Genomic DNA, 15,062 nt, shown 5'->3' with positions numbered 1-15,062 from the left:
TAACCAAGTTATATAATGACAAAAGGGAAAAATAATTACAATAATTAATAGTTCAAGACAATATGTAACTGGGGAAATGACCTTGTACTTAACAAAATGCTTGACGCGCACTAAATACAATAAAATAGTCAAATGTACAAGGCGATATACACATGAGGATAACCAAGTTATATAATGACAAAAGGGAAAAATAATTACAATAATTAATAGTTCAAGACAATATGTAACTGGGGAAATGACCTTGTGCTTGACGCGCACTAAATACAATGAAATAATTACGCTAATTACATACGAATATATATATATATATATGTAGTCCAACAGATTAACGATTTGTCCATAAAACTTGTGAACAAAAAACCAGGTTTTTATATCATCAAACTTTCCACAATGTAAAAGCAAGAAAAAGGACGCTAACATGGCCGACATTACTTCACACAGCGAGACGCTTGGCTTGCCTCCCACCAGGGCCTCCCCTCTCTCTCTCCTTGCTCACCCAATTCCGCCAACTGACTAAAGGGAAAAACAAGTCTGGGGGGCCGCTACTCTTGGGGAATCAAACATCCTCCCCCGCAGTGGACTCGCAGAGCTCCACTTACTGAGTTGGCAGGGGGCAAAGCTTCCGGACAGGCCGGCTGATCAGTCCGGAAGTTGTCCTGACCTCGGCCACCCTGGCCACGTTGTCTCGGCCATGGTGAAGCTGGACGATTCGGCCTATGGACCACTGCAGTGGAGGAAGGTTGTCGTCCATGATCATGACTATTTGTCCCACTGCCGCGGGGAAGGAGGGCGAATGCCATTTGAGCATGGCTTGCTGCTCGAGGAGGTACTCCTTATGCCATCTTTTCCAAAACTGTCCAACGGTGAGCTGTGCCATTGCCCACTTCGATTTGAGTGCAGTGCGAGGAGTTAAAGAGCCATCGGGAGGCAGTGCAGTCATAGGTCGCATAATCAGAAAGTGACCTGGCGTCAGGACTTGCAGATCATCTGGCGAGGACGAGACGGCTGTGAGAGGTCTGGAATTTAGTATGGCTTCAATTTGACAAATGATTGTGAGGAAACACTCCATGGTGGGCTCTTGAGTGCCTAACATGACCTTCAGTAATCTTTTGGTAGATTTAACGGCTGCTTCCCAGAGACCTCCGAAGTGTGGTGCTCGAGGGGGGATGAAATGCCACTCGATGCTTCTTTTGTTGGATTCTCTTAGAATGGCCTCCTGAGACTTGGCGTCATTTAGTAGTGCAGATACCTCCTTGAGTCTTCTTTTGGCTCCGACGAAGTTAGTGCCGTTATCCGACCAAATGTGACTCGGCACACCCCTCCTGGCAACAAAGCGGTTCAGGGCAGCTAAAAATGCCTGTGTTGTAAGGTCTGTGACTAGTTCCAGGTGTATGGCCTTGGTGGAAAAACAGACGAAAATGGCGAGGTAAGACTGGAGGACTTTGGCTGAACGCAGGGAAGCAATTTTCACGTTGAAGGGGCCCGCGTAGTCTATGCCAGTGGTGGCGAAGGGTGATGAAGCGCTGACTCTTCCTTCGGGCAGTTGACCCATGAGTGGGTTGAAGGGTGTTGGCTTGACACTGAAACACTTGTTACAGGCTCCCAATTGTCGGCGGACAACATTCTTACCATTAACAATCCAATATCGACTTCTCAAAAACGCATGAGTGGCAGTGGGGCCTACGTGGAGGTTGGATATGTGGGCATCTTGTATGACCAGGGCCGTGAAGGGGTGTTGCGAAGGCAACAAGGCAGGGTGCTTTTGATATTCGGGGACATCGGCCAGTCTGAGTCTCCCTCCGACTCGCAACACTCCATCAGTGTGCAGAAATAGGCCTAACGTTTTAACGAGGCGTAGTCTAGGCCGAGGGGACTGAGCATCCTCAATTTCTTCGGAAAGCGAGTGCTGTTGGGCTCGGACTATTAGAACTCGCAGGGCTTCGTTACGTTCCTTTACATTCAATGGACCTGACATACGATGTACTGGATTTTTAGTATTGTGGGCGAATCGCAGGCACCAGGCCACTACATTTTGCAGAGTGTACAGACTGGAAAATTTAGACTCTAATTCCTCAGGGCAGGGCATTACACTTGACACGTTAAGGGCCTGGGAGCGAATTTCTGCTCCTACGACAGGGTCAGACAAATCGGCATTTACTGGCCCAAGGGGCCATGACTCGTGGTTTGATTTCAACCAAGGGGGACCTTCCCACCATAACTGGTGACTCACTAATTCTTGAGGACGTACTCCACGTGAGGCACAGTCAGCGGGGTTTTGTGAGGAGGAGATGTGGAACCATTGCGAGGCGGGTACTTTTTCTAAGATAGTAGCTACTCTATTTCCCACGAATACCTTCCAATGCGGAGGTGGCGTTGCTGTAATCCAGGCCAGGGCAATGGTAGAATCCGAAAAGGCTAAGATGTTCTGAGTGGTTATCTGAGGGAAAAGTAATCTGACCTTATTAATCGTAAGGGCAAGTAGGTGGGCCGCACAAAGCTCCAGACGAGGGAGCGTGACCGGTTTCATGGGGGCCATTCTGGCTTTAGACATGACCAGGCTAATGACAGTGTCCTCAGACTGGGACACGAGGTAAACCACGGCCGCATAGGCTCGCTCAGACGCGTCAGCAAAACCCACCAAATAACACTTAGGATTGGGTAGAGACAAAAATCTAGGGATGTGAATTTTAGACAGGTCAGGCAGGGAGACAGCGAACTGAGCCCATTCCTGGACAATTGACAAGGGCAGGGGATCATCCCAATCAAAAGAGGCTTGACAGACTATTCTAAATATTGCACGAGCAAAAACTGTTACGGGGATCAGCCATCCCAAGGGGTCAAAAACTTTTGCAATCTGACTGGCTAATTGTCTTTTAGTTTGAACATTAGGCACGGAACGGATTAGAAAGTGGAAGTAATCTTGAGCAGGGTTCCAACAAAGTCCGAGGATTTTCAATTGTGACTCCTCATCGTTTTCTAAACAGACTGAGGACATGGCTGGAAGTAGATATTCAGAGGGTATTTTATTTAATAATTGCGGTTGATTTGAGGCCCACATTCTGAGTTCAATTTGAGCCTGACTCAATAATTGGATTAACTGATCTCTGGATTGCAATGCCACTTCTAGAGTAGGGCCTCCTCCAGAAATGTCATCCACATAGGTACGGTCGCGGAGTATCTCAGAGGCCTGGGGAAAGGAAGCCTGAGAGGTCAGAGCTAATTCTTGAAGGACGCGACATGCCAAGTAGGGAGCTGACGTGGTTCCATAGGTCACAGTGCACAAACGGTACTCCTGCACTGGTTGGCTCGTGTCAAATCGCCACAGTATGCGTAACAAATCCCTGTCTTCCGGGGGGTGTTGTATCTGTCTAAACATTTGGCGAATGTCGGCCGTAAAGACCCATTTGTCCACTCTAAATCTGGTAACCACCTTCCAGATATCGAGCTGTAAACGGGGTCCAGGGAGCAAGAGCTCATTGAGGGAGATGCCTGAAGAGGACTTCTGGGAAGCGTTAAATACTACACGAATCTTCTCCGGGGGATCGTCTGGACGGTGTACCGCATGATGGGGAATATAATAGACAATTTGACCTGACTTGAGAGGAGGGGCCAGTTCCATATGATTCGAATCTAAGTAGTCTTGCATAAACTCCACATAGGGAGCACGGAGATGTGGGGACTTGGCATGACGGGATTCAGTTTGTAAGAGACGCCTTAAAGCAATCTTTCTGGATTCACCGAGGCAACACGGACTGGTTTTAAATGGCAGTGCTACTGAAAACCGACCATCAGGAAGTCGGAAATGTGACTTCGAGAAGCACTCTTCAGCCTTCAATTCGTCCGGGGTGAGAGGCGAAACCTCCGACACTTCCTCCAAGGCAAACATTCTTTCCATCAGGCGTGACAAGACTAGGTCAGGGGGGTGTGATATAGATTGGGGGATTTTACCCGAGCCGAGTCGGAGTACCGTGGGTTGGGCAGGAATTGCCGGCATATGAGTGACTAGAGAGGGACCAACAGGTGAATCAGAACCTTCGGAGAGAGCAACCCCGGCAGAAGTTGTGGTGGGGGGCAGCGTGTCAGGAAGGAAGGTATTACAAGTTTGCAGCGGCCGCCGCGTTCTAATCAGACGTTGAGGTTTCGGGGGTGGAAGTTGGATAGCCAAAGTTGGAGGAGTGGGCTGCTGAGTGATGACTTCCTCTTGGGGAGTAGACCTGGCTTGAGCGGAGGACACAGACAAACTAGGGGGGCCTGATTGTCCGGACTGCGCGGGGAGTTCAGGGTTATTGCAAGCAAGCTGTTCCGACTCGGACCGGTACAAGAGGGTTTCGGCCGAAGGCTTGTTTTCTGGGCTAGACTGGTTAGCAGGTGCCTTAGGAGCTGGTAGTTGACCATATTTATGCTTGAACAAAATTCTATAATAGGTCCGATATAACTTGGAGTTGGACCTGCTGTCCTTGACAGAAGCGTGAAAACAAACCCGCCTCGAGGGGAAGCTTCTCAAGGGGCCAGACATAATCCAGCCAAGAGTTGTTAGTCGGGCGTTGGGGGAACCATTTTGTGCCCGGATTATTTGACTAAGGTCGATGGCGTCAAAAACCGAGGCTGAAAATACTACGTCTATAGGACTCGGTTCGTTAAAGTTTGGGTCGGCTAACTGTTTATCCGCCAAATGCTGCCAATCCTTAACAGGGAAATAAGAGGACGGTGCATCTGGGACAGTCTTGGTGACTATGCGGAAGGGGACTTTGATTTGGGAAAATGGGGGACATTGCCTTACATTGGTAGAAACTTGACCTACGACTTGGGTGGCGATGTTGCCTCCTATCCCTCGAATCCCACCTGACATAGGGTTATAGTTCAATTTACTTTCTTTGGCGAATTTCTTGGACATCAAATTTATCTCACTGCCTGAATCCAGCAGGGCACGAGCGCGATACCACTGGCCATCTCCTCCAAGGAGATGCACCAGGGCAGTGGGGGAAACTGACATATCGGACGGAAAAGACTTTACTATGGACTGACGTGGAACATTTGCCGAGTGACACAAACGGCAGCGTCTGCGACGGCAGAACGCAAAGGTGGGCAAGGGAGGGGTATCGCGCCTGCCAAGAATCTATAATTCCGGCGGGGGAGGGGGTGCTGGATGTCGTCCAAAATACGTTACAGGATGTACGGGGGGCAGTTCGTCGGACGAGGAAGACGACGAGGGTCGAGACTCAGAGTCCCTGACCCTGCCTAGAGGCAGATGAGGCTCAAAGGAGCTGGGGGGAAGAAGGGAGCGCCTTGGAAAGGGGGGCGGGGATTCAGGTAAGTCCTGGGAGCGTACCTTTTTGGGAGGAGATTTGGGCCTCGAGGGTCGAGAGGTTCGCAGGGACATCAATGGAGTAATTCCAGGGGCACTAGCTCTTCTCTGACTAAGGCTGGCAGATGGTGGAGGGGGGTGCAAGGAGGTATGATGCTCTCCATGACACTTCGCGCACCCGACCTGGCAAGGACATCGGGATACTGGGTGATAGATGGAAAGACAATTGGTACATAGGTTCTTTTCCGTAACCAAATCCCACTTGTCACTCACTGACAAGTTAACGTAGTGAGCGCATTTAGACAGACGATGTGGATCCCCACAGAGGTAGCACTGAATGGAGGAAGAGGTTGAAGAAGTTGGGGCACGAGGAGTGGAAGGGATAGGCGGTGGCCTTGGAGGAGGTGAAGATGATGACGGTCTCCGTGGTGGACGAGGTACAAAACGGACTGATTTGGGTGAGTACGGTTTAACCTGACTGGGCGAGGGGATGGAAGCTGGTTGATGAGAAGGAGGCGTGGGACTAGGGCTGGGACTAGCCTGGACAGGAGGAGGGGAAGTCCTCCTTGGGGACAAGGTAGGAGAGAGTCGGTCCCCTTGGTCCTTTAGGAAATCCAACACTTGAGAACTGCAAGGCAGCTCGTCAAAGGATCTTAGGTACTTCTTCCTAAATTCCTCTTGTAGACCGGGGGCCAAGTTGGACAATGTAATGTGACAAAGGAGAAAATCGAGAGGGTGAGGGATGGAACACTGGTCCAGTAAAATTTGTCTGCTTGACAGCCAGGCGATGCACGCTTCTATGCTGGGGTGAGGCTCTGGGAAGTGAAGGAAGTTGTCCACCATAGCGCTGGCGACCCGCAACCTTCCCTCATATCGGGCGTCCAGAGTCTCCCAGGCATAGAGGTATCCTTCCTCAGTGGAGGTGGCGTTCTGGACGATGGACAAGGGGGGGCCTTTCAAGCATGATCGAAGAGCCTGAAGCCGCTTGGCTGCAGGGAGGGCTAGTCTATGAATCTCAGTCTGAAAATTCCGCTTGAAATCCCCATACGTCAACACATCCCCCTCAAACACCGGAATCTTAGGAATGATGAGCTCCTGCAGCTGCCTTCTGGCTAGCTCCACAACGGACTCATCCACTACGCCAGTGTGGGAAGAGACAGACACGGGGGCGGGCTTAATGGAAGGAGGGGGGGTAGCCAAAATCGGCAAGACAATAGAAAGGTGGGCGAGTTCAGCCTGTTCGTGGCTTTGAGACAGCGCCAAGGCAAGAGGGGCACTGCAGTCCGATGCCAAAGGCCGCAGCCATTCCCAAGCCTCTTTATCCACTGTCTGGGACAGAGACCCAAAAACGGCGGAGAGCTGCTGACATCGGGCGACTGACTCAGGGGACTCTGGGTCCAACAATTGAACGTTTCGAGTCCATTGATCCAGCCTGGCAGTGAGGTGACGGCATCTAATGGCATTCAGATCCCCGCTGGCCTCAGACTGGATGGACGATTTCGGAGTTTCCTCCTGCGAAGGGGGAATGGGAGCTGGCGAACGGGGAGGGGTAGTATTCTCGGTGAACTCTTCCATGTCGTACAGGAAGGCTAGACAAGCAGGTTGTGCTGGTGAGAAAAAGAATTATATACAATTGACAAAATAATAGCACAATACAAAAATTATAGACAAAATAACTGAAATAGACTAAGTAACTTAGTAGCTAATGCCCGTAACACGTATAAAAACACAAAATGAAAAAATACAATTAATTAGGTATACTAATGTAAGAAACAAAGCTGAAATAATAGTGTTCTGAAGACTGTGTCCCGGGTTTCGGCACCATGAAAAATAGTCAAGAAGGGGGGGAATGGACATAGGCAATTTAAATTAGAGGTTGGAATAGTGGGGGACGCCACCAGTCTTCAAAACACTTTTTACATAGATACAATTCAATACTTTATTAATAATCCATAAACTCTGAGAACAATAAAATAGTCAGATGTACAAGGCAATATACACGTGAGGATAAACAATATATATAATTCCAAAAGGGAAGAATAATTACAATAATTAATTGTCCAAGACAGTATGTAACTGGAGAAATGACCTTGTACCTTATAAAGTGCTTGACGTGCACCAAATACAATAAAATAGTCAAATGTTCAAGGCGATATACACATGGGGATAAACAATTTATATAATGACAAAAGGGAAGAATAATTACAATAATTAATAGTTCAAGACAATATGTAACTGGGGAAATGACCTTGTACTTAACAAAATGCTTGACGCGCACTAAATACAATAAAATAGTCAAATGTACAAGGCGATATACACATGAGGATAACCAATTTATATAATGACAAAAGGGAAAAATAATTACAATAATTAATAGTTCAAGACAATATGTAACTGGGGAAATGACCTTGTACTTAACAAAATGCTTGACGCGCACTAAATACAATAAAATAGTCAAATGTACAAGGCGATATACACATGAGGATAACCAAGTTATATAATGACAAAAGGGAAAAATAATTACAATAATTAATAGTTCAAGACAATATGTAACTGGGGAAATGACCTTGTACTTAACAAAATGCTTGACGCGCACTAAATACAATAAAATAGTCAAATGTACAAGGCGATATACACATGAGGATAACCAAGTTATATAATGACAAAAGGGAAAAATAATTACAATAATTAATAGTTCAAGACAATATGTAACTGGGGAAATGACCTTGTGCTTGACGCGCACTAAATACAATGAAATAATTACGCTAATTACATACGAATATATATATATATATATGTAGTCCAACAGATTAACGATTTGTCCATAAAACTTGTGAACAAAAAACCAGGTTTTTATATCATCAAACTTTCCACAATGTAAAAGCAAGAAAAAGGACGCTAACATGGCCGACATTACTTCACACAGCGAGACGCTTGGCTTGCCTCCCACCAGGGCCTCCCCTCTCTCTCTCCTTGCTCACCCAATTCCGCCAACTGACTAAAGGGAAAAACAAGTCTGGGGGGCCGCTACTCTTGGGGAATCAAACACTCTACAAGGCGATTTTTTTTTCTTTTTAATTGCTTCTGTTTGAGATAATCATTTAGGCGAATCTTGGGGTTTAAGCGAATAGAAGTTTTTACAAACAAAGCTGTATTTTATTAATTTGTAAGTAAAGTAATTGCCTATTTTTTCAGATGGGCATTACGTCCAATTAAGTGTCGTAGACGGAGGCGAACAACAAACATACTTTACTATAAATTTCTCATATTAACCATTAAATAAAATTCAAGGCCAAAGACCGGGAATCGAACCCAGTACCACAATACATATTTAGCTTTGCTAGTCTCGCCTCTAACCGCTCCGCTACCTTGGCGCCTTTTTTATTAATTTCTATTTTTTTTATGGAAATTGACAAATTAATTGTAAATTTTGTTTTTTTGGAAAAATTTTAGTTTCTGTGCTTTTCGTTTTTGAATTATGCTGACCGTGGCCCTTTACCGACCAATAGATAGAAAGACAGACAAATACAACACTATCCTCAAACCTACGTGGACTTACGGACTAGAGCTGTGGGGTTCAGCCAAACCTACAAACATACGGACAGTACAGGACATTTCAGTCAAAACTACAGACCAATACTATAGACCAATTTTTTAAAAACCATTTTTTTTAGACTCAGGGGACCTAAGTCGTGAGAGGATGCTTAGAGCTAACCTGTTGTACTTCATTTTCTCATATTACCCATTAAATAAAAAACAAGGCCTAGAACACCGGGAAACGGACCCACTAAACCAACAATACATCTTAGCTTTGCGGGTCTAGTCTCTTAACCGCTCCGGCTACCGTAACTCTGTCTCACAGGACCTTAAAAACTCGGTATCCACCAAAAAATAATTGTGAACATATTCATGAAGGCAAAAGCAATACTTAACAAAAAAAAATTGTTCATTGACAGAATCACAGTCATTCTGTGAAAATGTTTTCTATGCCATGATTGAGGCTCAAATAATGTGAGCCTTGACAACTGAGCCTGAGAACTTGTACATGGCAGGCAGTCCCTTAAGTAACCCTCTTAATCAGGCCAAGGCTGTGGCAAGATACCCAACACCAAAAATCTATCGCAAGTTATTTTAAATCTAAAATTAGTTCGTTACAACTGATTTGATCTTTTATTAAGTAAGGCTGGAAACATAGTGGAGCGGCGAGCAAAGCGGCGATGATAGCGAAGAGCAAAGCGGCGAAATCAAACACAAGTAAACGTATGGGACCGCGCATAGTGGCGAGCAAAGCGAAGATAGAGCAACGCTATCTCTAGAGAGTAGAGCGAAGCGTTATGATATGTTTGATTTCTTCGCTCTCATCGCGCTCAATTTGTAAAGGTTATTTTTCAAAGGTTATGGATATTGATACATTATTGGTTTAGTTTGTTTAAAGATACCTCTGTGGGGCCATAGTATTTGTGAAGCTACAATAGTTTTTAACAATTAATAATTAATAGTTTAAATTAATTAACAATTAGTAGTTAATGGAGAATTCAGGTAATTTTTGCTACATTTAATTTGGTTCTCAATCCCTTAATGATAACTTTCATCTAAATACTAGGCAAAATTAAATTACATTTTCACGTCCTACTACTTCTGATCAGGACGAATTCTCCAATCCTTCTTCTGTAGCGTCCTACTACTCCAGTTTTTCAGATGAACAACATTAATTTACGACAAATCATGGTGTAGTGATTTAATAAAATTGTTGTGTTTTTTTTAATTGACTAATTTCTTTTTATCTGCATATATTTCTATTTTATTTTTATTTATTTTGATATTCTTATCTTAAAGTAACTGCTAGGATTAATGGGGTTACACAGATTTGTATTCAGTTAATAACCTACATAGTTAATTTTTCTATATTGTGGCTAACTCTTGTTATGAGTTGTATTACTCAAAAACAATAAAATTTGATTTTGATTAATGGGCTAGTACAGGGGTCGGCAACCTATTTTAAGTAGAGAGCCATTTTTCCTTAAATAATTTTAATAAATCTTAGCAAGAGCCGCAGAGATGATAGAGTAAAAAACCTCTGTAGATCATCTATATTCGCAAATTATTATTTTATGATACTCAATAACATTTAATTGTTTTATATATTTATTTTCACATATCGCAAAGTAAATAAACAAATAAATAATAACTTAACGAATGAATAGGCGGCAGTCTTACAATATAAATCAACTACTTTATTTTGATATTGTATAATTCTATTCAATTTCGAACCTATCATATTTAAAATTATTTTTGAAAAAATACCTTTAATAAATGGAATTTCCATTCGTTTCAATAAAATTAAAATATACAATATATTTTGGACAGGCTGAAGAGCCACACAATTTGGATAAAAGAGCCGCATGCGGCTCGCGAGCCGCGGGTTGCCGACCCCTGGGCTAGTATGTAATCAAATGTTAATAAAGACATTCGAAAATACGCATGAAACTTGCCATGATGCTCCCGAAGTTGTTGGTACAAGTGATGAAATTCACCAAGTTCATTTCTAGACTTATTTATGTCATGTACACTGCAGCTCCTACTACTAAGCTGCTGCTAATACCAAAGTTTCAACGAAGAATTTTCATATAAAAATAGTTCCTCCATCTTGTTTTGTCAAAAGTAGAACGCGACTAAGCTCGTCACTATGTGCATGCGAATCTTTGCTCGCTGCTCGTCGCTCTCTTTGATCTGAAGCAGCTATCATCGCCGCTTTGCCCGCCGCGCCACTATGTTTCCAGCCTAATGCATCTAAAACTTATATTTAATATTATATATAGAAATTATTATTATTATTATTATTATTATTTTAATACAAACTTTCCGCCTCCGCGTGTCCAACTTGTCAGTAATGGGTCTTATTCCATACTACTTTATTTACCTACCATATGTTGTTCAGAAAACTGTCATCTGGTTTTTTTATAGAAACGTAACGCGATAAAAATAAAACATGTAAGTTAAATTTGTGAAGCATAACTGACAAATATACGGTATTAGTTATTATAAATTTATGCCCCTTTTTAGAGTTGGTGGGAGAATATATAATAAATTATAAAATATGAAAATAAATTGAAATTTCTCAAGCGAACAAGTGGTTTTGCTTTATCATTATTATGAGCCCACTAAACACTAACATTAGTTTTTAGAATTTACGATTAACACATGTAACAGCTGGTGTTTCTTTTTTCTTTTATCGATTTTATGCCATGGACTTTCTATCGAATTAGAATTATATGTTGTAGTTGAACTGTAAATCCTATATTGAAGTATTTTATAATTTTTGGGGAGGTTAATTGAATTATTTAATTTTGAGTTTAGAATGATTTTTTTTTTTTGCATTTAAGGCGCGTCAGTATCTGAGTTTTTTGTCACCCTGAGCTTTTTTCAGTGCACTGCCGGTCTCTGGGTAGTGTCCTCTCGTTAAAGGCAACACTGTCTATCGTCGTGCAGTGAGCTGTAAGAAGCTCCTAGGAATAGAAAAAGAGTTGGATTCGAATCTCCGTTTAAGAACACAAAAAAAAGCGTATAAAGTAAAAGAAATGTAATGCCTGTTTTTTTCTGGTAGGCTTTATGTCCAACAGCCAAATGAGTTGTCAAAGACGGAAGCGAATAGCGAACCCTTTTCTTAAGGGTTCTCCACAACTCGTGATTCCCTTCAGCCATCGAGTGTAAATGGTTTTTTCCAAGCGACACGATCCTCTGCCTCTGCCTGTTCCTCCGTCAGACCATGTACTGCCATCATCTCCTTCACCTGGACCCTCCACCTCGCTGTTCTTCACCACCTTAGGCAATCTCTCTGGACCCATCCTCCTTACATGCCCATACCATGTGAGTGCCTTAGTCTCTCTCTAATCTCGAGGACGTTTAGCGAACATACATTACTATAAATTTCTCATATTAAGTATTAAATAAAATCCGAGACGTAGACCGGGGGAATCGAACCCACTAAACCAGCAATACATCTTAGCATTGCGGGTCTAGTCTCTTAACCGCCTAACATACTTTACTATAAATTTCTCATATTAAGTATTAAATAAAATCCGAGACTTAGACCGGGGGAATCGAACCCACTAAACCAGCAATACATCTTAGCATTGCGGGTCTAGTCTCTTAACCGCCTAACACACTTTACTATAAATTTCTCATATTAAGTATTAAATAAAATCCGAGACGTAGACCGGGGGAATCGAACCCACTAAACCAACAATACATCTTAGCATTGCGGGTCTAGTCTCTTAACCGCCTAACACACTTTACTATAAATTTCTCATATTAAGTATTAAATAAAATCCGAGACGTAGACCGGGGGAATCGAACCCACTAAACCAACAATACATCTTAGCATTGCGGGTCTAGTCTCTTAACCGCCTAACACACTTTACTATAAATTTCTCATATTAAGTATTAAATAAAATCCGAGACGTAGACCGGGGGAATCGAACCCACTAAACCAGCAATACATCTTAGTATTGCGGATCTAGTGTCTTAACCGCTCCTCCACCGTGGCGCCTTTATGAAGATCAATTATCATTCACCACTTTGCCCTTCTCTTTCCTTTGGTTGATTATTATTTCTTAATATTTGTATACTCTGTACAGGCTCTATACCGGATGTTAGCTTTTCATGAACTTTTAGAATTACCGAATTGTTGACTCCCGAACAATTTCGAAATTCATCGATTTACTACAAACATTTCTAATTGGGACACTGGCACTAATTCGAACTGGGAAACATCCATTATTATTTCTATTCTCTCAGCTCGATAGAAATAAATTTTCTACTACTGAATTATGCGGGCAAAAAATAAATAATGCACCAAAGAATGGCTAGCAATAAAGTCGCAAAACGTGCCGATTAAGATTTTTGGTTTATGAAAAGTTTACCGACTGAAAATGGGTCTAGCAAGCGTGATTTACCACGTTCAGAGGTCTGAACTTGGCCAGGTTGGAAATCCCAACTCCTTGCAGCCAAACCCGTTGGAGCTCTTGGCCCTAGTATAAATCGGAAGTAATCCCTTTACACAATAAAATAGGCAAACCCTCTCCGCTTCCGTCCCTTTACACTTGCCAAACCAAAATCATCCCCCCCCCAACATCCCTTCCTTGTCTGTGACGTTTTCCACCTACCAACCGTTCTAAACGCCCACACCTACCGCTTTAAAATTACACCGTGATATTTCAAAGTGTCACCGACGCGCGATAGGCTCCGTTTAAAGCGATAGGATTATAACATAATATTTCGTCGGTGAAAACCAACGCTCCGGTATAGCCATGAATAATGTAAACTACGTGTGTTATGAGGAGCATTCATCAGGCTGCGACGGACTTTCCTCCTGCTTCTTCAAGTTCTTCCTTCTCCTTCTACCTCTACCCGCGCTTTTCTGCTCAACCTCCACCTTGATATCCTATTCTTCTTTACTACAATCTACTGCATTCTTCATGTATATACATGTATAAACTTACATAACGTTCTTCACCTTACTTCTTTTTCTTCTCTGGTTCGCCTCTATTTCTCCTCTCACCTTCATTATGCCCTAATCTCTTTTGGGGGGGGGAGAAGAGGGAGGTTATATTTACCATTATCGAACATTTCTACTCAACCACCTGATTCCATCGTACTAAAATTCATTCTTTCACAAAATCTGACTTGCTTCTAAACTCATGTTATATCAAATTTTTTAACATGGAAATCAAACTTAGACCCAAATCAATTCTGGAAAAGAAACACATTACTCTTTATTCAAAATTTAATTCCAGTGCTATCTAGAGGCAATATAACGTATCTGTTGTAACTGTAGCCTCTCAGAAGCTTTTATGCAGCTACTTCGGGCCTTGAAAAACATGGTCTTTTACGAATCAATTGCGCTGCTTGCACCGAACTTCTACTTCTTTTTTTATTATTTCCCTTTGTCAGCAAGATTTACATGGCTCCTGTATCACTAGCTCTTCTTCGCCGTCGCTTAATTCCAATCTACTGCTAGCCATCTTCTTCGTTGTTGCCTGCCACCTAGTTCACTCACATAAACTTTCTTTGGACTGACCGCTTCATTAGTCCATTCTATTTTAAGTGGCTCTGCTCTGAGTAATTATTCAATTCCAACTTTAGGGTTGACACAAGATCTGGTTCTTCAACTAAGTTTCTACCTACCTGAATTTTGCGAATACGAGTACTCTAGATTTCCCTACTCTTTTTTGCATTCAACACTTTCCTCTTCTAACAATGCAATCTCATTTCTTCCGCGTGTTTAAAGTCCATGTTTCTGATTTATAAAGCACCATAGGTTATTAAATGTGAATTTTGCACTCCTAGACAAAGTCTTGTTAATATATCAGTAACACTGGGCTGCAAATCACTTATTTCCCGTCCAATTCTGCACTTGATGCTATGAAATCGAAATATCATTTAAACGAAGCATCCAAGCTGATCTTTTCATTTATTTTCAGTTCTCGAATTTTAAAGGCCGTCCCAAAAAAAAAGCTCTTAATTCTTTGAAAAACAACTTTAACCCACACATGAATCACAAAAAGGCTTTATATATTGTCTCTTGAAAAGAATGAACTAGTTATTGCAGTAATGTGCAGCAAGAAGTTTTGCATTTTATTAAACAATAAAGGAAGTGCAACTCAATTTCAACAACCAAAATTCATCTACGTTATACTTCTTCAGAATAATCTGAATAATTAATCAGTTTTCTTAAGTAAATCAGTTGGTATTAAAC

The 15,062-nt window shown here is 42.6% G+C and overlaps 1 protein-coding gene across 1 annotated transcript; it reads right to left on the bottom strand.

Annotated features, from left to right (window-relative positions):
* Nucleotides 1-595: 595 nt before the first annotated feature.
* LOC141450446 (uncharacterized) lies at nucleotides 596-4,993 on the bottom strand. The gene has a single exon (XM_074120905.1). It carries the CDS (start codon nucleotides 4,991-4,993, stop codon nucleotides 596-598), a length of 4,398 nt encoding a protein of 1,465 aa, XP_073977006.1.
* Between the last annotated feature and the right edge of the window lie 10,069 nt (nucleotides 4,994-15,062).

This window comes from Rhodnius prolixus, unplaced genomic scaffold (genome assembly GCF_049639745.1).
Source record: "Rhodnius prolixus isolate KJV_2025 unplaced genomic scaffold, Rpr scaffold_2, whole genome shotgun sequence".
Lineage (NCBI taxonomy): Eukaryota > Metazoa > Arthropoda > Insecta > Hemiptera > Reduviidae > Rhodnius > Rhodnius prolixus.
The sequence above is the reverse complement of the archived record's forward strand: the minus strand, read 5'-3'. Positions and strand labels throughout refer to the sequence as shown.

Coding starts and splice junctions, on each gene's coding strand:
- LOC141450446 (XM_074120905.1), bottom strand. CDS start 4,993: ATGTCAGTTTCCCCCACTGCCCTGGTGCATCTCCTTGGAGGAGATGGC.